This window comes from Eurypyga helias, unplaced genomic scaffold (genome assembly GCF_000690775.1).
Source record: "Eurypyga helias isolate BGI_N326 unplaced genomic scaffold, ASM69077v1 scaffold805, whole genome shotgun sequence".
NCBI classification, from domain to species: Eukaryota; Metazoa; Chordata; class Aves; order Eurypygiformes; family Eurypygidae; genus Eurypyga; species Eurypyga helias.
In genome coordinates, this window is record NW_010251811.1 from 11,860 (window position 1) to 37,985 (window position 26,126).

Sequence of the window (26,126 nt, forward strand, 5' to 3'; positions counted from 1 at the left end):
CTACAGAAGGGTTGTCTCATTGCTAACCACAGATTTAGGGCATTTGTGGAAAAAGCTGGTGATGAATGGGTTTTCATTAGTTTAGGAGAGGGGAAGACTGCAATGGAAAGTGCCTCCCAGAACCATCCATCACGCTGCCCCGCAATGCCTCAATAAAAGACTTAACAAATGCTGAGCACGGGACAGATCTCATCAAAAAGCCACTATTCAGATTATTCTGCCAAGGAGAAGAATCACAACTAGGACCCATAGGGAAGAGCATAAAGGAAAATGGCCTCTGTTCCCGGTTCCTGACAATGGAAGAGCAAAGGAGCACAGCCAGGACCGGACTAGCTGCCAGAGCGACGCAGAGCAAACGCATGAACGGTACCGCTGGCCTAAAGGTTATGGGGTGTGCAGGGAAACAGCATCCAGCATCCTGCCAGGGTCACAGCAGCTCCAACAGCAAAGGGTCCTGAGCGGAACAGCACCATGTGTTTGCGATGAACAGGCTGTTGGGAAAGTTTAGTGAACAGTGGGCGTGCAGGAGTGTGGATTTCACAGGAGCCGAGTGGAGGAATTTGCACTTAGCAATATGACTGGGCGTAATCCTTTTCCCACTAAACAGAAATGCTTCCAGCGGGTTGCATCTCCTCAGGATATCGTGTATTGGGCTGTTGAGCCTCGAGAGGAGGCGCTATTCTGGGATCCCTGCATGACCAGTGCACAGCACCCTCTTCCCGTTGGTACCCAGACACCCCACCCACGCTCCGAGCTCAGCACCAAAATCAACGTTGATTGTACACACCACAGCGATGGGAGACCCCCGGGGGGCTGGGACTGCACCTTGTGTGCAGCTGCACCTGGACTCCGGCTTCAGCTGGGGGTATGAGGATAAGCAGCATCCTAGACCTTGTGCTTTTCATAGCATTATGAGGGTTTTATTACCTTTTTTTTAAGCAGTCTGGTCCTGGCTGACTCCAAGCCTGCTGTGAAGAGGTTGAACACTGCGTGAAACAAGGAGAGCTTCCTGCAGGATGGAAGTGGAAGATTCACTGCAGATTCCTTCTGTGTGGACTTGTTGCATCTCGCAGACCTTCTTGCACCCCACCCAGACTGTCACTGGGTCAGCTGCCTTTGCTGCAGGTCTGGCGCAGCTCTCAGCGATGCCAGGTTGTATTTCGAGGATATAAAAGGCGTTAAGGGATGAGACGAGCCTTGAACAGCGCGAGAGCTGGGCCTCGTGCTGTGCCGCTGCCTGACCCAGGTCAGAGCGGGTCCTGGGGAGAGCGGCAGGCAGCACGGCGCTCCCTGAAGCCGTCGGAGCTGCTGTCTCAGCTGAGCACCGCGCTGCAGCTCGCGCCTGCCTCTCCCCGCTCAGAGGGAGTCCTGCTGGGATGTCCTCCCTCCCACTTCTTGGGAACGGTGGGAGCGTGGCCTCCCTCCGGCGAGGGACTCACCCAGGCATGGCACACGCTGGTCAGCCCCCACCGATGTGCAACACGGGCCCTGGCCAAGACGCAGGGCTATGAAACGGTCACCGCTGGAATTTAAGGATCCACATGCAGCTCCGCATTGTGCATAGCGGCCCAGGAAGAGAAGTGCGAGAGGGGAGTAGTCCGGAACAAACTTCTGCTCGGCTTGCTGCCTCCCACACTCCCAAATCCCACCCTCCTCCCCCCGTATGACAGAGATGCAAACCAAACACACCTTTCTTGAAGCTGATCTCTATTTCAAACGAAGGCTGCTCCTGCAGGAACAGAGTATGAACTGGCACGGGGTGGTGGACAAGTCCCTAGAATTTTTTGCCACCCAGTTACTTCCTTTCCTTCTTAAATACCCTGAAACAAAAATTACGGCAGTGGCTCCAGCCCCATACAGTCGTGAGAACACTTCATGCAAAAGAAGGAAAAAAAAAAAGAAACCCCACAAAAAACCAACCCAACCCCCCAAAAATCCCAACCCCAAACCGGAAGAGCCATTCCCTGGCTATGCAGGTTTGGAAATCTCCCCGTTTTCTCACCCCCCCTTGGAGAGGGAAGGGCTCTGACTAGACACAATCCAGCACAGAGTCACCAGCAGTTCTCCACTCCAGCAAATTCCCAAGGTGCCAGACCTCATCCTGCCCCGACTTGCAGGCAGTGCGTGGAACCGTGGGCTCCTCTCGTGGGCAGCCGGCGAGCGAGAGGAGAGGCAGACCCCGAGGAGCCGTGCTGCATCTACACAGGTCTGCCAGGTTCGGGGGGGTGCGGGGGGCTGCAGTACCCGGCAGCCAGCGCTCGCCAAGTACCGGGGTTTCTGCAGACCTGTGGAACACTCCCAGGATTACTGCTGTCTTTGCCTAACTTATAGCGGCAAAGAGGGCAAAAACACGACACCAAAATCCAAATCCATCACCACTCCTGTAAGGTTACTAACTACTTCTACACAGACACCGCTTCGTCATTCAGCACAGGGCTAAGCATGCTCCTAGGTAACTACGGGGCGCAGCGGGGGGGACACAACTCTCCAGGTTTCTGTAGTGCCTCCCCCAGGCCTTGCTCAATTCCTATTACTAGAGAACATCTACAATAACTCACAAACTTCCCGCAGGCTCCGCAGGGCACCAGTCCCAGCATGCTCCACACGCCTCCTGGTCTCTTTTAATCTGGCCAAGCACGGCAAGCTGGGACCCATCCCCTTCACATAGAATACTGCTCGGCTGACACGGAGCAGGACATCTCTGTGGACTGTTTCCCAATTAAATAAAAGAAAAAAAAAGAAACCAAGAGCAACTGCTATTTGCTCCATTTAATTTCAATTAACTGCAGCCCTTAGAGGCCGGGAGAGGTGCCAATCTAGCAGTGTGTTGGCCATCCCCTCGGGGATGGCCCATTTCTCTGATGCCCCTTTCCCAACCAAGCCTCTACTCTTCTCAGCTTAAAGGAGTTTTAACAAGTCACTAAGTCCCATGGTGTTAAACTAACAAGAGGTTTAAAACCTGAGTTCCTTTTGCTCTGGAGGATGTGAGTGAACAGTGGAAAGGACACACAGGCAGGCAAGCACCCGTCTCTGCAGTGGGGACTCTGCTACCTCTGGAAGGTCCTGACACTGACCAGCACTACTGGATCCTGTTAGAAAGACATGATGGAGATAGGATGGGGAAGAGGAAGAGGAGCAGCTGTGGTCCTCGGTGGGTGTGCTGGAACTTCTCCTCCCTCCCAAAGTGGGGAAACAGGCAGCTTATTTGCAAAAGGCAAGTGTTTTCCTAAAAAACTACTGAAAAACCACGAAGGCTGCTCAGCCCCTTCCCCTAGAAAACTGTAAAAAGGTTGGAGACACAGTGTGGCAGCAGGGAGGCTGGGAAGGCAGCACGGGGACAGCTGCTGTCTCTGGGCCATGCCACAGCCATGGCAGGGTCCAGAGAGGTCTGGCTGCGACTTGGAGATGCTCCCTGTAGAGGATTCGGGAGCTCAGGTCCCCTCTGCCCTCTGTCTGGGTGCTCAGTGGGCAGTCAGTGGCTGTGGCTGGGCTCCACACTGTCCAGGCAGCTGCTGGTATGTTGGCGTACCCCGCCTGAACAGACCTCGGGGCTGTTCTGTGACCGTAGTTGCTGTCAGTGACCAGCCCCAGCTCGGGCTTCCCTCCTCCGGAGGCGTCTCCTTTGAGCGTGCCGCTGCTCAGTTGCTCTCTACCAGCTTGGCTAGTCCCTGACGGATCTCACTGAGCTCAAATATCTTCACATCCATTATCTCCGCCACCTTGGTGACCTCGTTCTGGATCTTCTCCCTCTCGGCCAGGGACTCCGCCAGCGTCTGCTCGGCAAGGTGGAGGCGTCGCTCCAGTTCTGCGTTGCGTGCCTCCAGCTCCTGGCGAAGGACACAAGAGCAGCGAGGTGGCTGCTGCAGCGCTGATACACGCTGCGCGCAGACCACCCCCCTTATCTCCCCGAAACAGCCCTGCCAGCACAGGGCCACCCACACCCAGCCAGCCCCGTCTCCAACACTTCTTTCACCTCCCTGTCTTCAGCCGCAGCACGCCGGCACGCACACGCGTGTGAGCACACGTTCCACAAACCCAGGCGCGCGCCTGCAGTTTGCAAAGGCGCTGTAAACACAGATCTCCTCACATGCCCATCAGCTCCAGGTCTGATGGTATTTCATGTTTGGAGACAGTACTTTCCCGTGAAAGCCAGTGCCTGTGTCCGGGGGTGAGCCCCGCAGCAGAGCCCCTCGTTCAGTAACTCGGAGGTGACCACAGGCAGGCAGTGTCCTCAGAGACTGCACGACAGATCGTGCTTCCATCTGTGCCCTTGCCCTGAGGTGTGGAGCAGCTTGCCTCCCTCCTGCCAGCCGGACTGAGTCCGCTCTGCTCCCCAGCCATCCCTGGCCGTCCAGCGGGCTAAGCAGGGCTTCCGAGAGATGGGGGGGTCACAGGACATCCCCTGTCCTGCTCCAGCCCTACATCAGGGGCTACTGCAAGTGCTAGAGGAGAGTACGTGAAGGCTGAGTTTGCTGCTGCCTGCGCCCCATGTCCTATCTGAGGGATACAGGGAGGGCGGAAGAAGGCAGAGATACATGCAAGGACCTGTTCCCATCATCCAGAGGCAGGGATAGGCATGGCAGCTCTACGGCATTCAGTATTTGGCTCAAAGGAGAAATGGGGACGGATCCTTCTACTCTGAGTGCAGAGGTGTCCCAGATCTGCCATCCTTACCTGCAGCTTCTGCAGCGTCTCCTCACGCTCGCCCTCTGCTTCCCATCGGCTACACTTCTGGCTCTTCAGCATCTGAATCTCCTAAAACACAAGGAGGAAGAGCATCATGTCAGACCCACTCCTGTCCCAGTGAGGCCAGCTCCCCCCACATACCCCAACCAAGGCCCCTTCGCTCTCTCCAAGGATCACATAACCACACCAGCTCCAATTTTTAATACCTCCCCTTCTAACCTTCCATCTCTGCTGTACCTGCTGCATCCCTCTGAGCCCTCAGTCCCTCACCACAATGACCAGCTGCAAGGTTCAGGGGTCTCCACATCCTGCTGCATCCCTGCTCAAGCCCCGATCCCAGGCCACTGGGGCCAAGGTCCCTCCTCAGCCGTTGGGTGAGACCCATAAAAACACCCTGCCCCAGCGTTTTTCCTCTAGCCTGAGTAGCTCTGGGGAGGGGGTGAAGAGACCTCTCCTCACTAAGGATAAGGAACCCCAAATGACCTGCCCAGTCCCTGCTTCGTGGCTGCAACCCCAGGGCTCTGCCCACCCACCCTGTGGAGGCAGAGAGAGCCTGCAGACGTGCAAATCGGAGCGATTCTCTCCCCACCTCCCCTCCTTCACAGCCTCTGTAACCAAAATTGCTTTAAATCATTCATTTACATGCAGCGAAAGCAAGAAGCAATTACTACACTAGAGGCTAAGTGCAGCTGCAGATGGCTGAGGGGGGAAGGGGTAAGATCCAGCCCCTCGCGCAGAGGATGAGACTCCACTCGAGGCTATTCACGTGGGAAACTCCCAGCACCTCACCCTCACTCAGATTTGTTTCTCTGGGGAGGGAGACCACTGAGGGGGCCGTGCTGGCTTGCAGAGGCTCCTGGCACGCGCAGGCAGCACGTACGACAGCACAAGGTGCCCTCTGATCTCAGACAAGCTGTCGTGACAGACAGGGTGTTGGTGACTGACAGGCCACCCGGCTTGGTTCTGCTCTGTGGGGTATTACCTCGTCTTTAGCCTTGATCAGTAGTTCCAGCTCCTCCAGGGTTTGGTTCAGCTCTTCCTTGTTGTTCTCGCTGGAGGAATCCTGAGCCCCCTGCGACTCCAGTTCTGCTACCTACGTGGAAGCAAGCACACGGAAGGCACACTCAGAGATACAAAACCACACCTTGTCACCCACGGTCATTCTCTGTCATGTTTTGGCTTCTTTGCAAACCCAACCGGGCTTCCAATGGGATAGCAGCTCCCACCCTGGGGCTCTTAGGAAAAAATTCTCTCCTGCTCTGCCTGGATCACGCACAGAAACACACCGCGGCAAGACTCAGTCTAGAGACTATCTCTGTTTTCTCCTGCAGTCTTGTGCTTCCAGCAAAGCCTGAATGGTATTCTCTGTCATGTTTTGGCTTCTTTGCAAACCCAACCGGGCTTCCAATGGGATAGCAGCTCCCACCCTGGGGCTCTTAGGAAAAAATTCTCTCCTGCTCTGCCTGGATCACGCACAGAAACACACCGCGGCAAGACTCAGTCTAGAGACTATCTCTGTTTTCTCCTGCAGTCTTGTGCTTCCAGCAAAGCCTGAATGGTGGACGTCAAGCGCCTACAACCCCAAAGTTGTTGAGCCTTAAACCCACAGCGATGGCCAGATCCTGCTCCATTTACATCCCTGGGCCGAGACTGCCAAGGGCAAGGGAATTACTGCAGCTCAACCGCAGCAGAGCTGGGAGGAAGGTTTGCCTAAGGGTGCTCCCCATTCCTGAAAAATTCAGCCCAGTGGCTATTATTCGTGAAGACCACGGGCTTTCCAAAGCTCCTCAGAAGGTCTGCAGCAGGTGTTGCTGGGGCTCACGCTCTCACAGGGCCTGTGCTGAGCTCTGCAAGTGCAGCTCCGGCGATGGGGACTCACACAGACAGGGCAAGGACACTGCTGTGACACTGTCCCACGCGCAGGGGCAGCAGGGCAACACTGGCTGGGCCAGACCTCTGCCAGGGTGTGAGCGGTTAGGCTCACAGTGTCACAGACAGAATCAACCAGCTCTGGTCCCAAAATCCTCCAGTTTAGGGACAATAACCTAGATGTTTCACCAAGTTACAGTTTCTTCTCTGACTCCGCAGAGTCCCCAGTGGTTGCCCTTCACTCAAGGCTCACGACATCCTCGCTCCCGTCTCCTGGCTGTGAGAACAGCCACCAAACAACCGTACGCACAGAGCAACGGCAGGAAAAAGGCAGCCAAGTCCAGCCACCCCCAAAACCACAGGTACACATACACACAACCAAGATCTCCGCTAGACCCAGCGCAGGCTCCTGCTGCAGAGGGGAAAAATTTTCACGCAGCACTTCCACTGTCGCATTCCAGCACTGGGAATGAGCGACGGGCACAGCGAGCCCCAGGGAAGGGCTGCTCACTGCACAGCCTGGCCACGCAGCAGCCATCAAGTGAAAACAGCTGTTAATTGCTGTAAATCCCCGCTGCCTTTTGAATGAGCTACCTCAAAGTGAAGTGGCTTTATGCCACCTTCTCCAGGGCTCCGGAGTCTTTTCTCAGCCAAATCCCAACTGTCCTAAAACCCTGAGTGCTCTGCAGTTCTTCCCTCCCAGCAAACCCGGCCGCGTGACTGTCACTCCTCTGCCCAGATGCACACAGGCCTCCTCAGTGACCTCTCTGACATTACGTAGGTCAAAAGATCCCATTATTCCAACCGAACAAGGGCTGGTTTGTACGGCGCCACACGGGTTTCATGATGTTGCAGCTTGGATTCGAGCTAATTATAGCAGACGGAGCAATCTTCATCCTTGCTGTCAGCAGCCAGAAGATTGCCCTGATGCTCAGCTCGGGGGTGGGGCACAGGCCACAGTACTGCTGGCAGCTGGGATCAACACCCAGAAAATCTGAAGGGAAGCTGGTGTTCTTTGACTTTGTGCTCTGGTTTCCTCCCTTTATCCATGGGGACGCAGCACACCCCCAACTTGCTCTTGTGAGAGCTCCCTAGTTACACGGTCTTATTCCTTGACATGTTTTCCCTGCCAGGCTCATGCAGCATCCTGGATTTCCATCCCATCTCCTGCTGACACGCACGGAAAATGATGGAAGAATGGGGTCAAGGAAACCACCTGGCTCTGGGACACGGCTTCCTCTGACCTGCTCTGCAACAGCTCTCTGTGCTCACCCGCTGCCGCAGCGTTTCCGTCTCCTCCTGATAAGCAGCCAGCTGCTTCTTCCACTGGTCCACGTTGGCGTTGGCTTCATGGAGAGCAGCCACAAGCTTGTTGTTGTTGTCTTGGAGGCTGAAGAATTCGGCCTCCCACTGGACCTCACTCACCGAACTGGGAGAGAGAACAGGGAAACATTCAGGAGAGCGTAGGGTCTCAGCATGAGAGTTTCTTCCCCCCGTGCTAACATGCACCGAAACTTGCTCTTGGAAGTGCTGGGCAGGTCCCTGCTTCTCCACAGTTTTCTATTTGGCTTTCATACTGCTTCTCAAATTTAAATGCTTATTCCAGCCCTGATATGCATCTCTTTCCTTTATCCCTGGATAATATTTGACTTTGAGGCCATGTGTCCTTGCTGAAACTGCAGAAACCACACTGTGATTAATGAGGTGGGGGGGCAGGGGAGATACAGCTACTACGGAGGAGCTGCAGTGTGAGACTGTGAATCCATTTTTTAAATCCTTGTTAGAGCTGAGTTTGCTTTCAATAAAACCCTGTCACCCCGGACTCAGGAGAAGGTAGCAAAGGACACTTGCTCTTCCTTTAAAAATACTCTTAAGTGTTCAGCTGGGAGCTCAACAGGAGCCACAGGGCAGAATCCAGCCTGGAGTCTTTGAACACACAAAGAGCGGAAGCAGCAGGGACTTGGCTGGAATCATCAGGGGAATTAACACAAATGCAGCCCTGGGCAGCTGGAAAAGTGTGAACATCTTCTGGTATCACACACTACTGATCTGCAGATAACCGGCATCAACTCATCCCCACGGCAGGCACAAAGCACTCTCCTTCCCACGCCACATGAATGGCAGGTTTCACCTCCAAGCTGCATAATCTTTCTGCTGGGGAAGAGGGAAAATGGGTACGGTGGAGGGTTTGAGCAGCCACGGACACTGAGCATTACTCAGCTGTCTAAAGAAGTAATGTTGGGTCAAAAGCATTTGGAATGAGGCCTCACCCTTCTGAAAGCATCTTCTTCAGCCGCTCCTTCTCTGTCGTTATCTCAACATCGGCACTTTGGCTGCGGAACAGTTTATCTTCTCCGGGCCCGTTGGAGCTGATGATGGGGCTGGGCAGTACCTGGGGATGAGGACGAGGGGGTTATCACGCAGCCGTGAAGGCGGGCCCTGTGGGCACAAGGTCTCTGCGCACTCATCCCCAGGGCTAGTTCCCTGCGCTCTTGTGAGGAAACCCTGGTTTTCAGTCTGAACTCCTGGGTAGTGCTGAGCTTGTCTACACAACCAGGGCTGGCAAAATTCCTCACGTCGGGCTCAGCAGCACCAGTCAAGGCATAGCAATGACTTCGGAAGCTGTGCGGACCCAGGGCTTTCTCTTGGATAGGTAGGTTCGTGCTTAGCTCTTCCAGCAGCTGCCCTGCTGCCACGTCCTCCCTTTCCGTCTCCATGCCACGCTGGGGCAGCAGTCCCAGTGCACAGGCACCCTGAGCAGGTGGGATCGCAGCCTGCACACACCAGCTATTCCTCCCTCCCTCCCTGAGGTATGGAATTCTCTGGCCCTCAACTTCCCCTTGACAAATGCCAGCGCCGTTACAGCCTGTAACTGGAGTCCCACGGCTGTGCACAACACCCCGAGCTGCTCAAGCTGTCTGTTTCAGGGTTTTGCTGAAATCTGAACAGGATTTTCTTGCTAGTTCTCAGCAGTGGAAAGATTTAAACTCTAAACATAGATCTGCTAGGCCAGAGGTTCAGTCGTAAGTCCTGCTTCTGTACCCTGAATTAAGACACCAGTTGCCATTGGGATGGTGTTTCTTGGCTGTAAGGGAGGGAAACTCTGCTACTGCTCAGATGACTCTGGCACCCAATTCCCAAAGGTGTGGGAGAAAAAACCCACAATCTTTGCCCCAAAGCATACCCTTCTCCATGATCCCTATCCCTGCGTACACCAGAGCTAGCAGAGACAAACAACGCATCCTCTCAGGCTGGAGGGAACTGACAGTGGAGCAGAGATGAGCACACAGAAGCCAAAGCAGACTTCACACCCGCCAACCCCTCCAGAAGACCCCGTCTGCACGGTCTCTCGCAGCAGGGAAGCGGCTTGGCACGGACAGGGCAAACCGAGCTATAAAAAGACTCTCTGAGCAATAAGCCTCTGGGATCCTAAGTTGGGGGCTGTGAGACCAGGTGGCTGGGGAGCCTGCTGGAATTGATAGGTAGCCCTCAAATGCCTGTGGTAAGGACAGCCACCTGCCTTCGGAGTCGGCTGACATCTATAAATAGAGGCAGACAGGGCCAGGGGATGTACTGAACGCCAGCTTCATGAAGCCTTCCAGAGAGCGAGACCTGCAAAACACAACCCTCACCTTTACCACAAGGTGGGGAAACTGAGGCAGGGAAACTGAGGCAGGGAAGGGGCAGAAGTTTCCTGTTCTGGTGTGTTGAGCCCCTGTGAGGCCAACTGAAACCGATAATCGTTGAAGGTGCTCCACACTGTTTTGTTGCTTATGTTATCCACAGTGACATGCTCTGTGATGGGGATGCTAAATGGGAATGGTCTAAAAGGTACCAGAGGACAGGAGAAAGCCGCTACCCTGGGATTTCCCCAGCTCTGAAAGTCTGAAGCCTAAGTAAACTGGTGCAGATGCAGAAAATGAGGGAGCCCTGATTTAATTTCAGGAGACAGATCTGCTCTCCGCTCACTTGCAAACGGAAACACAATCAATTATTCAAGGATGAAGCTCTGCTAATGCAGCGGCTGTGAATCAGCAGTGGGAGAAGGGCTGAGGTACAGGCTGGGGAAGGCAGGAGAGCTGCATGCCCACGTGGCAGGGGACACCGCACGTCTCTCTGTGTCAGCAGGCTGGCTGCCAGATGGCAGGAGCCATGCGGGCTTGTGTCCGAGCTCTCCCACCGAGGGACACGGCAGAGAGGAGTGTGGGTTCCCACTGTGGCAGTTTCAGCGCTGCAGAGTCAGGTAAGAACCAACAAGAGCCTTAGGCCACTTCTCTGATCCGTGTTTAACCTTCACCTTCTGACCTCCTCGTCCCTTCTGCTGCACGTTGCCATCGCAGCTCGGGGGAGATGAACGTGTCCTGTTGCGGCACCTGATGAGTTCTGCCTGGTGTGAACAGGATGAGAGGGAGTATCTCTGCTCCCAGCCCCCATCTCCAGGCCGGGCAGCTAGAGAATCTCTGCCTTGAATCTCTGCCTTGGGCAGTTATTACTGACCAGAGTCTTCTACCCAAAACTTCAGTTCTGCTGTGAATGCTCTACTCTACTCCCTCCTTCATTTGTCACCCATTAGGACAGGGCTTAGAGTTACCAGGAGCCAAAAGGTAGGCAGATTTTCCCCATTTTTTCACCCTACACAACATTTCCAGTCTCTGCAGAGCCCCCGCCTCCACCTCCCCTGTCTTTTCCCTGAAGGCCAAGGTACTGTTCACACTCCCTCCTCCTCCATCTGTACTCAGCCCAGAGAACGCAGCGTCCTCCATCCTTCAGCTGCTCTCCGACTGCCAGGAGCTCTGGGAAATGCAGAGCCACCTCTGGAGTGAGCTGCTGGGAAGGACAACCTCACCATCAGCACCAAGCTGCTTCACCATGGGAAAGGGCAGGGTAGGGTTCTTCACAGCTAATTCTCTGCCCTCCTTCCCACTGCTGCTGGAGATGTTTTAGCTATACAGGGAGAAACGTAACAGTTCCGAGCGCAACACACGTGAAAATGATGTGTGATGGGCTTAAGCTTTCTGCCTTGGTCTCCTGGGGAAAGAAAATTGAATGAGTGGCTGTCATCCGTGCAGTTCTACCTCAGGGGAGAGTTCCCAGGTGGGGAGAGCGATTTCTACTCTCATCGCACAGCTTCTCTTCCACAGTGGAAATATGACACAAACAGAAGTCATCTGGCCACAACTCCTCAGTCACCAGCTCTAAGAAATCAGTTTGTCTTTCCATGGACCCCATGGGCAGCAGCACCACCTAACAGAGACACATGGAGAAGAACCTCCTGCAGTCCCAGCAGAGGAAAAGTGATTGGAAATGCCATGTGTCTTCCTTCCTGTGATCCTCACCCAGGTGACATGCGCTCCTGCATGCTGCTTGCCTGTTACTGGCACACTGAGCCCTCTAAAGAAATAAAGAAACCAACCAAAAAACCCCACCAACCCAAAAAATCCCAACCACCAAAATACCACTCCTCCAGCGTGGCTTTACACGACATCACGTGGTTTGGATAGCTGAATTGGCAAAGAGGGAAGAGTCTGACCCTTCCCAGGAGCTCCACTTAAGTACTAATTAATTAATCTACTTCACAGTGTTTCAGTCGAATGACCTCAGGGTCACAGGTGTCAAAATGTGACGCTCCAACCTGGCAAGAAAGCTCTCGGAGAAAGGGATGATGGCGAGAAGTTACCGGAGGAGATGAGCAGAGCAGGCGTTTTCCCTAGCCGTGATTGCTCTGCCCCGAGCTTTACCCGCGCCCCTGTCCAAGCGTTACCTGGTGAGATGTGATACTCAGGGCAGGATTGGTCAGCTCTGTTTTATCCTGGGACTTCTCTCTCGCCAAACGGGCTGCTTCTTTCACTTCCTGGAACTTCTCTGCAAACTAGAGGGGAGCGGAAATGTCACTTTGGTGCTACACTGAAATGCGGAAGGAACGGGGATTGATGCCTGGGTTACTCCTCCCTTTGCAAATTCATTCAATGTGCTTTTAAATTTCTCTTCGACTAACAATAAAATTCAGGGAATGGCCCCTTCCTGCCCGCAATTCTGGCACTCAGGGCTGCGGGGTTAGCTAAATAGCAATGACAGAAATTGAGCCTGAAGTTCTAATTCAATTTGTGATGCTCAAAACACACTGCAAATATTACTTTAAAGCTCTTCCTAGCATCTTTGCATTTTGCATTGGATTACAGCACAGTGGGAACAGCACTACATCAGGTTCCTAAAGTCTTTTCTCCAGAGGCTGATCTCCTCTTCAGGGTTTTGGGGACATTCCCCCTCCCAGCATCAGGTTTCTGCAGCACCTGCAGCATTACCTGGGAGAGATGTTGCTCCGAAGCAAAGCCCAACCCATACACCGTGTTGGCTCGGCTGTCTGCCCATTGTCCAAATTTCTGGGACGTCTTTGTGAAGGTCATGTTGGGGGTAATAGTGCTGTTGATGATTGCCTGTAGGGAGAGACAACAATAAAAGTCAGAGAAAACTCCACCCTGCTGTCCTTAGGTGGTGGTGTGGGACTGATCACCATAATCCCTGTGTACTCCAGCAACTAGGGGTAGAAAACTCCAGCTTTTCGTGACCAAAAGCCTTTCTAGTCTGGCTGTGTGACACGAACAAAGCTCAATCATCTCGTCTACTGAAAAGAGGGGGGGGGGGGAAAAAAAAAAAGCGTTGGTATCACCAGCTTCCTCCATTCCTGGAAAAGATGATAAGAGGCAGCATGTCTCTGGGGACTTAATAACTTTCTGATGTTCTCCACTTTGATGGAAGTTAAGAAGAAAAAAAGGCTTAAACAGCAACCAGGACTAGCTATTACGAAACACTCTCTGCTGGTTAAGGTAGCAACAAAATAAATGGCCTGGGAAGATTGCCAGATCTCTGCCACTGGAGGTCTTCAAGAACGAGTCAGGAAAACACCTATCAAGAACAGTTTAGGGAGAGTTAATCGTGTTTTGTGGAAGAGACTGAACAGACCACCTCTGAGACTGCCTCAACCTCTGTCTGTGATTTCATCCTATCTACAGGGGTTGGTTTTAGCACAGGAAAAAGGCTCCCAGAAAAAGTTTGTGTTTTGCATGCTCAGTGGGGCAGGAGGTGAGAATAGACAAGGGCAGGGGGTAGGACATCAGGCCCTAGAGCACACTTTCCATCAGCACGGATTCTAGTGTCTAACACTAAATTTCCTTCCATTCCCTGCAGAGAAGACGCTAGAGTGCCCAGGCTGAGAACTGACCAACCTGACACCAAAAGAATCATACAATTGTTCTGGTTGGAAAAGACCTTTAAGATCACCGAGTCCAACCGTTAACCCAGCACGGCCAAGCCCACCCTAAACCCTGTCCCTGAGCACCACATCAACTCGTCTCTTAAACCCCTCCAGGGACAGTGGCTTCACCACTTCCCTAGGCAGATCGTTACAATGACTCACAACCCTTTCCATGAAGAGATTTTTCCTAATATCCAACCTAAATCTCTCCTGGCGCAACATGGGGCCATCTCCTCTCATCCTAAAAAAAACACTTTGGCTGGAAAAAAAACCTTGCCGTCAACCTGTGTGATGCTGTCAGCAAACGCCCCCTACCTTGGTGCCCCCCACGCTGATGATCCGGTACACGTTGCGCGTGGCATCGTAGAAATAGGAGACCGTCAGGGCGTGCTTGCTGGCAGGGATCCAGTTCCGTTTGGTGGCAGGGTCGATCTGGAAAACATGGGCCCTGGTGCTGAAGATTGGCTGCTCCCTGCAAGAGAGATGATCAGGGCTGTCAGGGCGGAGGGGAAGCGGAGCAGCGGGGGAAGCGCATCAACTTCCTGACGCTCGTGTTGCATTCTGCACCGCCAGCAGCACTTCTGCTATTCTCCTTCCCTCCGGGGATCTGAGGCACGAGGAGCAAAGCGCTGCAGCCCCCGAGGATGCAGCGTCTCTCGACCAACGGCCCTTTGCTGAGCCCCCGTGCAGGGCGTAGCAGCTCCCCACTGCCTGCGCTGGTATCACCTAGTGTCTCTTCTCAAGGGAGTCATGACCCCAAGTTCTCCATCATTCCTGTGAGCTGCTTTTCTGAGACTTTTGGGCTTCTGTATGCTCTCCCCAGGAGCCCTCCACATCCTTGGATGCCCATTTTAGAAGCTGGGGACTGCTGGCTGATGCCCCTGCCCAAGGCTGTTTATGCCTCCCATTTTCCCACCACCCAGGCGGCATGGTAACAGCAGCTTCCACTGCACACCAGTGACCTTGGTCCTTTAAAATACAACAACAAAGCTTCTGAGGGTGTTTAACTACAGGTACAGGTTTTTACCTTCCTCTGGAGCTTCTCTGTCCTCCTCTGCAGTCTTCGGACATTTCCAAAGACCACAGTCTGGTCATTCCAGCCATAACAGACTATGCCCTCAGGTTAGTAGGGTCTTATATGCACATTCGCCCCCGGATGGGCATAAAACTTGCAAGCAGAAGTGCAAACAGGGCATCACAATCTCCTGTTCTGAGCATACCTGATGGTCCTTTACAACACAGTCAGTCTGGCAGAGTTCATAGAATGGTTTGGGTTGGAAGGGACCTTAAAGATCATCGCGTTCCAACCTCCCTGCCATGGGCAGGGACACCTTCCATAGACCAGGTTGCTCCAAGCCTCATCCAGCCTGGCCTTGGACACTCCCAGGGATGGGGCATCCACAGCTTCTCTGGGCAACCTGTTCCAGTGCCTCCCCACCCTCTGCGGGAAGAATTCCTTCCTGATGTCCCATCTCCCTCTTTCCATTTAAACCCTGGGTTTTTTGTCCTGTTACTCCCTGCCCTTGGGAAAAGTCCCCCCCAGCTTTCTTGTAGCCCCCCCAGACACTGGAAGGGGCTCTGAGGTCTCCCTGGAGCCTTCCCTTCTCCCAGCTGAACCCCCCAACTCTCCCAGCCTGTCCCCATGGCAGAGGGGCTCCAGCCCTCGGAGCATCTCCATGGCCTCCTCTGGACTCACGCCAACTGGTCGCTATCTTTCTTACACTAATGATTAGGGGTTATATTACTTTTAGCCTGACTTGATGCTTGCTTTCACCATCCATTGGCACCTTAGTGATCAGTTCACGACAACTTCACCAGGTATGATTTTCCTGTATTCTTTGTACTTTACAGCCTATCTCCAAGCTGGAGCTCTAGGGAAACGGATGGATGGAGGATGTATTTGGGATGTGAGCACAAAAAAGCGCCTTCCCTCAGCACAGCTCTTCCTCCCCTTGACTCATGCTTGGGAAGTGCATCCTGCAGCGAGAGGTCACATCGCAGGATTAAAAGCAAGTCACTTAACAATGAATTAAAGGAAACACTTCACCACACAATGTGCAGCTGCTGCAAGAAAGCACTGACCCAAGCACTGCCCGGATTCTGTAACCGGCAATCTCTGAGCTGAAACATGGAGCTGAATCTCAGGCAGCAGGATGTAACTTGAGTGTTTCAGGAGGCAAGGAATGTTTCCATGGCACAACAGTCTAGGTGCATCAGGGCTTGGGGTCTTTGCTTGACTTCAGTTAAAACCCAAGGCATTGGCCATTGCCACACTCCTTACCCAAACCTCGTGGAATCTCTGACTGGAAACATCCCACACCCCCCTGACTGCTGCAAACAGGGCACAGTCACATTCCTGCCACGTGCAAGCTCCCAAAATCCAGACATTTATATTTCCTCCCCATTCCAAGTCCTCACAGCTACAATGAGCAGACCTTCCCATCAATCCAAAGACGAACACACCTGGTGCTTTCTGAACCCATCACCAAAACTTAGGAAGGATATAAAATATTCCCTGCTACCTCCCAGTTCCAAGCCTGTTCCCAGGTTACAGCCCTGGCTCAGACCTTTGTTCGGAGGCAGACTGCACAAGGGTCTACTCCAGCCCCTTCTCAGCATCCCCTCTGGTTGCTTTTATTCATTCACAGGACGTTTTTTGGAATGAGATTCCAATTTTCCAGTCTCCACTAACAGATAGGAACTTTTACACGGATCACGACTTACGCTTTGAAACTCAGTGTCTACAGAGGAGGGAAAAATTACTGTTTCTGCAGCTTCATCCCCAAGTCCAGGGCTAGTGTCAGAAAGAACAGAGGAAGGACGTTACCCAGTTGTTGACATTTGTTAGTAAGGGTAAGAGACTAGAGGCCAGTGGGGTTACTGTGCGTCTCTCCAACAGCTTCCGTCTCAGGTCTCCTAGCTGGACTGAGGCTCCTTTTTGGTTTTGCCTCCACAGCAATTCATTTCCTAGCGATGGAAAAGTCAGCTGTTATTTATCACACAGAGCACAGACAGGGCGCTCAACCAGGCAGCATTTAGGGGCTTCATCTGTCCCAAACACACAAAGCTTGTAATTTGTAATGATTTCTCATCACCGAACAAGTTTTCTTCCCTGTCACGGGAGATAACTGGGTGAGCTCTGTAACAGGAGTAAATCCCTTTGGCAGCTGGCTCTGGCTGTTGGGAAAGGGCCACCAAGGAGCCTGGAAGGCTCTAGTGTTTCCAGCCACACGCACGTGACGCTGGCTGCATGACGGAAAACCCTCCTCTGAGATCACCCCTCGTGCGCGCGGCAGCTATTTCTGTGCTCACTGTTCAGCAGCGAGGTCTGCACCCGGAGTCAATGGAAACCATCCTGCTGACTGCAGCAGGTTTGGGACCAAGCGATGCCTCCAACAGCCCCCTGCCATGCACCCTGACATTCCCGGAGATAACCGTTCTCTGCCTGCAGGAACAGGGTTGTGGCAGCACCTGGGTGTGCACCCACCACGTGCATGCACCCACCGCCTGCTCTGCGCCCTGCGGAGCCAGAGACGATCCCAGAGCCCAGCAGTGAGGAGCCCCTGTGCTGCTCCGTGCTGTCTCCCCATGACAGAGCCAGCTCTGCTCTTATTTGCTTTGTAAATTAGTCTCTCCAGTAAACGGTCCCCACCCTGCTCGGCCCCTTATCAGTCAAGACTCTGCATGTCTCAAAAAAGAAAAAAGGGAGCAAAGAGGTAAGAAAGTGGATTTGCATCATGAAGGATGCAAAATAGAAGGGGTAGAGAGCCCAGATCTCCCAGCCTCTCTGCTGAGTCTGCCTTCAAGCAGGTCAGCTTGGAGCATCTGAACACCTGGAAAACCCCACTGCCTTCCTACTGAACAACAGGAGAGGCTCAGGAGGCCACTCATGTCAACTGTCCTGTAATTACAGTGTCCCTAACCACAAAAACCAGCATTACTCTCCTCCTGAGCACCAGAAGTGGAAAATAAAACGCCACTGGAAGGCCTGTCAGACAGGAGCAAAGCCCATCTTCACCGGGGTTAGCTTAGGATCGTGCTGCTCCCGGAAGGCTGACTTGGCCGCTCCCTCACTCAACAGCCCCTGGGCACGGCTGCTCTTTTCCCAGACTCAGGCACACCAAAATACCACACCACTGATGGTGTCGGTGGGAAGAGAGCTCTCCTCTGTGTGCCTTCACCTCATCACCGCTGCCTCGACACTCCTCACGCTTGTTCATGCCTTATGGTCTTCCCAGGAGCAACACAACCTCATGCTGTCTGCGAGAGGTCTATCCCTTCCAGTTGCAGACGTGAGAGCCTCACAGACGGCGAGCAGGCCTGCTGCCAGTTACACCAGATGTGCTTTGCTTCCAACAGGCAGCAAACCGGCACCACCAGCAACTTCACCTGCCTGATGCCAAGGAGGGAACTCCTGCATCCAGCTGCCTCCCAGGGAAGCAAACGATGCAGAATCTCCTGAAATTCTCTTTCACGTCTTCCCTTTCCTCACTGCAAATGGGAACAGCTGCTGCCAACCTGCACGTCCCTCACGATGGCGACTGGCGGTTGCTTTGCAGGACCAGTGCGTCATTGCCGTCCCCCCGCTACCTGCGCATCGTGCCAGCCTGGCACGGGGACAGCGCTTTCTAGGAAGCGGTTGCTTAAGCTCCGTAGGTAACGCTCAAGGAGAGCTTTGTGCCCTCCCTGGGAGTAACACAGAGATGCTCATGCTCCTTTTGCAGCGCCTGTGGAGGGTGAAAAAAAACCACTGTTTGGTTTTGTTTGTTTGTTTTAAAGCCAGCAAACAACACAAATCACAGCCAGCTAGTACAAGACTTCCACTGGTGAGGATGCTTGCTGGAAACCTGCCTTTCGGGACTCATTTACTTGTCTGACAAGGTTAAAGCAAGTGCTCCGAAATGAGAGCTCTCCTAGAGTCACAACAAAAACCGGACAGAAGGAGTGGGCAGAAATGCAAGCCAAGGAGCAGGAAAGTCTGCAAATCCCTGGGCACAAGTCACAAATGGCTTATTAAATGGAAAATGGCTTTACCTCGCCCTTTCTGGGATTTCTTTAGCACCAAGAACCACAGCAGGGCTTGACATGGCTCAGCTGAGTGGATTAGCAAGGTGGCAACATGGGCTGGCCTGGGGGCCACTGGTATGTGCTGGGGGAAGTTCGGAGCAGGAGGAGCACGGGTGCCGAACGCCGGATCCCAGATGCACGAGCGGAGTAATGTCTGAGAGCGCCCGGCTGCACACAGCTTGCTTCTGGCCAAGCTGCTGACCTCTTCTTTCCAAAAACACTACAAAGCATTTGAAAATAGTCCTGCAAGTGCCTGGGACTCAAACCCTCACGTTCTCTCTCCTGCTACAGCCCTCTTTTCCCCTGTGTTTTAAGTGGATATGCTGGATCCACCACACATCCCTAAATACACCACTTTTCCTGCTCCCAGCTGGGAGTCCCCATAACAATACAGACACAGCAGTGAAAAGGACACGTGTAAATAAACCCACTTACATCCCCCCAGGGCTGTCTTTCTCCGATAATTAAGAAAATCCAAAACAAATGACTGAAAGGACAAAGATCTGGCTGAGACAGACACCATCAGTAAGTGCCTGGATGGCAACTGGAAAGGAGCCAGGCCTCATCCCTGCCAGCATTTGTTCCCAGCCCAGGGGGGGAAGGGTAAAATTCAATATCCCACATCCCGCTGATACCTTAAAAATGACCTGTCGCCCATGAATGTTCCCTAATGCTCCAGCAGCAGGCTGCCAGCTACCAGGGAAAACCAAGCAGCTAAAAATGAAGCGGTGATCTAATTAATCTAGCTATTTCGAATGGGTGCTTCTCATCAGCAAAGCGCCCAGCTCCAGGACGCTGCCGGTGAAAAGACCCAAACGCCTCCTGTTGTGGGTTGTCCTTACGGAGAAGCTGGAGGAAGGTGACAGGGTGATTGGGGAGGACATGTGAATACAGGGTATGGATCAATCGTTTCCGATTTGCTCCGAGTGGAGTCTCTGACTCAGTGGTTATTGAAGACAATACGTAAAACTGCACACTGGTCTCATTTCCACCTTGGTTCTTGTATTATTCACCTCTCTACAGCATCCAAATTGATTTCTTAATGAACGGCTGCTTATTTCACCATTGCCAGGAGAGCAAATCATTATCTGTCCTCTTAACTTACGGTCTCAGCAGAGTAGCAATGGACTGGGCAGGCCAAAGGGGCCGAGTTCACCAAGGCTGGACAAGGGACCTCGTCAGGTTAGGACACACCGACGTGCTGCCAAGACCCGGATGAGAAGCACGCCCTGCAAGCGCTGCCCTGTGCCAAGGAGGTACAGATGGCATCAGTGCAGTCCCTTGCACCAGCGCCACGTTTTACCTGGCAGGAGAACAGTGGGCATCAAGGGTGCCAAGGTCTGGAGAAGCCCCAAATCAGCACTGCCTCCTCGATTCGGTGTAATCTGAACACATATGTCACCGGTTGCAGGGACTGTCCTTGAGTCTGGATGTGGGCTCTGCCCTCCTCTTTACAGGCCCGTGGGGCCTCTTCCTAAACGGGATCTTCTAAAATATCCCAGTGCTGATACAGAGAGAACGCAAGAGAAAGGGGGGATGAGCCGCCTCTCCGCAGAGGGACCGCAGCAGCTCCTGTTTAGGCGGCAGCACTGTCCCAGGGTCATCCCATGACACACCTGCAAGGTGTGGGATCCTATGGATGGGTATGGCGCAGTAACCCAGCCCCGCCACGCCGCAGTAAAACAACGCCCAAGCTGACGCAGGGGTGCTGACACCAGGCTGCTGGAGCTCGGCTCGCCTGCCCATCGCCGGCCGCAGAGCCCATCTTGCACAGAGGGTTCACCACACACCCCCACCCACACTCTGAGCAAACCACCTTTGGTCCCTCTGCTAGGTATGTCTTTAACGGGGGGCGTTCAGAGTCCTCCCTCTAATCCCCTCCAGAAAAACAGTCTTAAACCTGCAGCTGAGTCTGATAGCGGAGCAGAAATTAAGAGGTGAAGAGATTTTTGATGTAAGCCACAGGAGTCAGCGGTGGGAATAGGGCATGTTCCCCAGGGCATCCCCCAGCCTCCCCCGTACGATCCTCCAAAGGAACGTCTCCCATTTTAAGGAGCAGCCCAGGTTACAGGAAGGGCCAGACCACCTTTGGGAAAGATCTTCGGCACCACGTTTCCTCTCTGCCTGGATTTCAGCAGCACCGCGGCAGCTCGGGTGTTTCGCTGCATGCCCGCTCTCTTCTCCCACCCCAACTTCAGCTGCCTGTTGGGGCCCTTACAGCGCACTCTCTGCCCAGAGAACCTGCATTTACTGCCTTTACTTTCTCAGGGTATTTCCAATGCAAAACAGCACCTCTTTGGGAAAAATCCTGTTTGACAGTGACAGGCTGGCTCTCTTCAGCAGGTTCCCTAACCCAGGGGCAAGTGCTGAAACACAGCCTGCCTGCCAGACCTCTTTGAACAGCAGGGAGGATGAAATCAGGGGTTTATTGTTTGCTTCAGATCTTGTGCTGCATCCCGCGATGTGTCACTGCTCGATAGCTGCTACACCGGTGTGGGAGGGGTCTCCTGACTGCACAGCTGCGTTTGACTTATGCTTTGTCCTTGTTCTCCGATTTTCTGCGCAAGCTGAAAGATTTTTTCCCACCGAGATCCTCTTTATTTCCTCGTTCTCAGTAATTCTCACCTCACAATCCTGCCTGCCCGTGACATGCCCAATTAGTTAACTGAATTACTTCTCACATCCCGCTCACCTGCCCCCACCCTTTGCTGCATGACCAGAGAGAAGAAACCTTATGTTTGCGCTGGAGAGGGAAGCTTTTAGCGTCATCATTCCCCAAATTTATAATGCTTCTGTCCTGTTCGTGGCTCCAAAGTGAGGGGTGTGACAGAAAAGCAGGACTCAAACCAAGAGACAAGTTTTAAAGCAGAGATTTGGCGGGTGAGCACGAGTTCAAAGCACTCCAGGGACACAAGTAGTGAATAGGTCTGAGGTTTAGGAGCTCCAAAGCGAGGGGTGTGACAGAAGAGCAGGACTCAAACCGAGAGACAAGTTTTAAAGCGGGTGAGCACGAGTTCAAAGCACTCCAGGGACACAAGTAGTGAATAGGTCTGAGGTTTAGGATAAAGGCTTTAAGGCAGCAGCTGGAATGCGCTGGGGAGGCTGAGCTCGGTCCACATCAGCTGTATTTGCCTCGGTGCTCCTGGATGGGGTTCAGCCAAGGGCATCTCTAGGAAGTCCACGTGCGGTTCCCCAGCTTGCAGCTTCCCTTTGCAGGGATATTCATTGACTTGTCAGAGAAAGCCTCTCCGCACTTGGATGTGGAGAGGATAATCACTTCAAATACTCTGCTCTACATCTAGGCAGTCCGTGGTCCCCCTTCATCCAAAAAACAAACCAAAGAAATGCCTTGCAAGAAATCAGAGTACCCGATCAGCAGTATCGTTTGTTCCCATGGCCCAGGGGCACAACAGCACCCAGCCACAAGCCAGGGAAGGGCTTTGGGGTGCGACGTTCCTGCTCTCAGCAGCATGATACCTTCAGAGTGCAGACCTAGGAACGTATTCTTGCCCTGCGCCCTGCGTCTGGGGTCAATGTGCCGCCACGATGAGCAAGCACCCCCAAAAAAAAGAGTTTGGCCTGTTGCCAGCCGCAGCAGGAGGTTAAGGATTTCCCAGTTCTCACTGCAACCTTCCCCAAAAGTGCTTTTTCTCTGCAGGGTTCCCGGATGGGTGTTCAGAGGGCAGCGCGTGCAGAGCAGAAAGGGGTACGTGAGAGCATGTGAGCATGAAAGATGTGTGGCTCAGCTCTGGCGCTCAGCCCACGGCCACCGCTGAGTCAGCGGGGCGGCTGCGCTGGCTGCGTCAGGGCTCTCCCTCCGCTCGTCCCCAGCCAGAGCTCGCGGGTGTGAGAAACCCTACGGAGCAGCTCCGTCCGGAGGATTTGAGGGAGCGGGCTGGGGAAACGTGTTGCAGACAGACAGAGCCCAGTACTTCAAAAGGCAGAACTGGAGCAGAGAGAGGGCATGAGAACCAACCTCCTCCTCCTCCACTGCTGTCTTTGTTTCCTTTTATCTCCCCTCAGCAGCTTCAATAGCTGCCGACTGTATGTCAGTGCTGTTTGGGGCAGAACGGGGGGGTTAACGAGAGTCAAACCTCATCCCTTTCCCTCTGCATGTCTCCCCAAAGCACTAACCCTTCCTCTGAGCCAGGGATGGGGTGTAAACTCCCTCCAGAGCCTATGGACCCTACTGCTTCCCTGTAACCAAGTGCAGAGCGTGCGCCTTGGTACCACCCCCAGACACTGATTGTCAGACGCTGAACTGCAAAACTGCTTTGGGAACAAAGTTTGGGAGGACCGATTCCCAGCCCTTTGTTCTAACCACCAAGCCGGTTTCCAAGCCCTCTTGGCCACAGCTTTGCTTTCATTCTGTGCTGCATAAGGTCACCTTGGGGAAAAGGCATAGATGCTGGCAGTGTCCAGGTGGGATTGAGGGAGGCCGGACCTCCACCCCGCAGCCACGAAGGGAAGGTGGAGTAGCACAGGTCCAGCAACGGAGCTGGCTGGGGGCTGCTGTCCCTTCTGCCTCCCCCAACTGCTGAGAGATTACCCAGCAGGGCTTAGCACAGGAATGAAAAGCAGCTGCCTCATGGCCTGTCTGCAGATAAAGGGCAGTGAAGGAATCCTGGCCGAACACACTCCTCTTGGATCAGCGTGGGGAACAGCAACAAGCACACAAGGTCAGGCACACAGAAAGGCGATCAAGGACATTTAAAGACACAACACAGCTGAGGGTTTTTTTCCCCCCCTTTTGGAAACCAGTCTCCATCTACAGAGCATCTTGGCTGCTGAACACTGCTACTGGGAGCCTGCACGACAATCTGTGCATTCACCTTCCTGCGACAACTGCTACTTCTGCTGCTAAGCTTCAGCAGCTCTTCCTTTTGAGACACACAGACCATTGCTGGAAGTCTGTACAGCAATTAAAAACCTCAGCAGAGCCAGACCGCAGCTAATTAATTCTTTATACTGAAGATATGTGCTGTAATAACTAGAACCAGAGAAGTGGAGATACACACATATTTCAGAATGCTCCATGCCTCCAACACATTCTGCATCTTTGGTGTAAGCTACAGGACCCGTAGTACTTCCAGGCATGGATGCCTGCACAGCTTCACTACAGGACCCACTGCTCTTCCCAGAGCTCCAAAGGCACAACCAGCAGCCCTCAGACAAGGCCAGTCCGAATTCCCTGTTTAGCAGAGTCAGTGGGATGATGATAGAGGTAGGAGTGGGTGAACTCATTTGCTTCATCTCTACGTCAAGTGGGTAATCACATCTCTACCTATGCTAACATTTGACAATGCTGTCAGCGCTCTACGCCAAGCGGGTAGGCTCTACACTGCTCAGATTAGAAGCTGGAAGCTGCCTCTACCTGTGCTAACATTTGACAATGCTGTCAGCAAGGGGGTGGAGAAAGGTAAGTGCCCACCGAAGACTGAGCTAGGGGGGTGGAGAAAGGTGAGTAAGTGCCCACCGAAGACTGAGCTAGGACCTAACTAAATTCAGTTCCGTCAGGATGAAGTGTTATTTACAACTGTCCTCTTCAGAGAGGAAGTGCTAATGCATTACAGCGCAGATGATACAAAAGAGTCCACGGGTAATTCATCCGTGAAAACCAGAACATGATCTTACAAAGAAATCTGACATGGAGGAACGAGAGCAGAATCCCCGCTTTAATAGTAAGTCCACTAAAATCAACTACCAGAGCGACGCGAGAGGTGATGTGCTTTTAATCTCCTCTGTATACAGAGTAATGCAAATGCTGACAAAGGCTACTCAGTAACCCCCCCCATGACCAACGTACAAGCAAAAGGACACTTTTATCTCAGGAGTTAAGTGGAAATAAAGAATTTTGGGTGGAAACGTCATCTCAGACTTAACAACAGCCTTGCTACTACACCACTATAATTATACAGGGAAGCCTGAGCAGACTGAGGTGGTGACGCACCCTCACATTTTCCATGGGAGCTGGCGACCCTCGGAAGAAATCACATAGCTGCTGGGTGGACCTGTGGCAAGAAGGATTCATCCCCTAACTCTAACCAAGTGCCAGTCCCAAGCCATCTGCTTGTTAAACCCTTCCTGGCAGTTCTACAAGTTTTACAGTAACTTTGGGGGATCAGAGGAAAAGTTACAGGAAAATAGGGACACTTTCTGATTTAGGCTGGATCAGCCCGCATCCTGGCAACTTCAAAGGATCCACACTGCTGTCACTTTTGATTCTTCGCCTCTACCTTTCCTGCCTCTTGAATCTGTGTTTGAGTGTTCAATCATTTCAGCTATCAGAGGAAAATTAGCAAAAGGAAAACAAGCCCCTAAGAACGTTATTTACTTCTCCGGCATCGTCAAGCCCACACGTTTGGGGGGTGTTGAGCCGACAGGCTTCCTCCTGTGACCCACTGTGATTTCAAACTGCCACCAAGAGTTTATCGCACAAGAAACTCACCGCATCAGGTCCTTAGAGTTACATGGCTGAGGCTTACAACGAGGACATAAACTAAATACCAGACTAAGCTCCTATTTCCATGCCAAAATCCACTGACACATCCATGCAGCGTTATTTCACTCTTGGAAAATCTGAGGGGGATCATAAACCAAGTCATCGGGGATTTTCAATCAGCTATTTATCCGTTTAAAATGCAAATAGTACGCATTTTACTGAATGCCAGAGTCACAACAGCCAAACCAAACCCCTAATTTCTAACTTCTGGAGAAGTTTGTGAACACAACGCGGCTCCAGTCCCCCCACCCAGCCTCCCAGTCTGGATTTCCTACAACATATGGATCACTAGAGGCTTCCCTTACACAGTTTATTTAAAGAAGTTGCAGACACTCGCAATTACCGACTTTCTAACCCATAAAATCAAAAGCAAGTCCAAACTTTACAGCTTGCAGCGTGGACAAAACGCAATTTAAAACCTTCATTTCTTTTGCAGTTACCTTAAAAATAGCTCAGCGGCCATGAATAATAAAAGCAATTCAAGGATAAGAAACGGCCAGTCTCACCCCATCTCCGCCCGGGCGTCAGCGCCGTTCTCTCCCGGCCTTTCTCCAGCTGCCCGAGCTCCTCTCCACGTTCAGATTTACTTCTCCCTTCCTCTTTCTGTCTTTCTCCGGATCCGGATGCTCTTTAAATTTCCTCCGGAATTTCACTTCGAAATCTTGTTAGTTTTGCTGCCGGCTCGAAACGCCCAGGAACCCCCGAGCGTGCGGGGCAGCGGGGGCAGGGGCCGCCCGGGCTCCCCCGGCC

At 53.0% G+C, this 26,126-nt stretch overlaps 1 protein-coding gene across 2 annotated transcripts; it reads right to left on the reverse strand.

The window, feature by feature from the left end:
• Window positions 1-2,758: 2,758 nt before the first annotated feature.
• HOMER3 (homer homolog 3 (Drosophila)) lies at window positions 2,759-25,978 on the reverse strand. Of its 2 annotated transcripts, none has more exons than XM_010152122.1 (9): window positions 25,883-25,978; window positions 14,123-14,279; window positions 12,858-12,989; window positions 12,317-12,424; window positions 8,826-8,947; window positions 7,828-7,984; window positions 5,669-5,779; window positions 4,675-4,755; window positions 2,759-3,827 (listed from the first exon to the last, which is right to left on the reverse strand). In XM_010152122.1, the coding sequence occupies exons 1-9, from the start codon at window positions 25,885-25,887 to the stop codon at window positions 3,639-3,641; spliced, it is 1,062 nt and encodes a 353-aa protein (XP_010150424.1). In that variant the 5' UTR covers window positions 25,888-25,978; the 3' UTR covers window positions 2,759-3,638. The 2 variants fall into 2 exon arrangements, with proteins under 2 accessions (XP_010150424.1, XP_010150423.1); XM_010152121.1 differs by lacking the exon at window positions 25,883-25,978 and adding an exon at window positions 16,635-16,648.
• Between the last annotated feature and the right edge of the window lie 148 nt (window positions 25,979-26,126).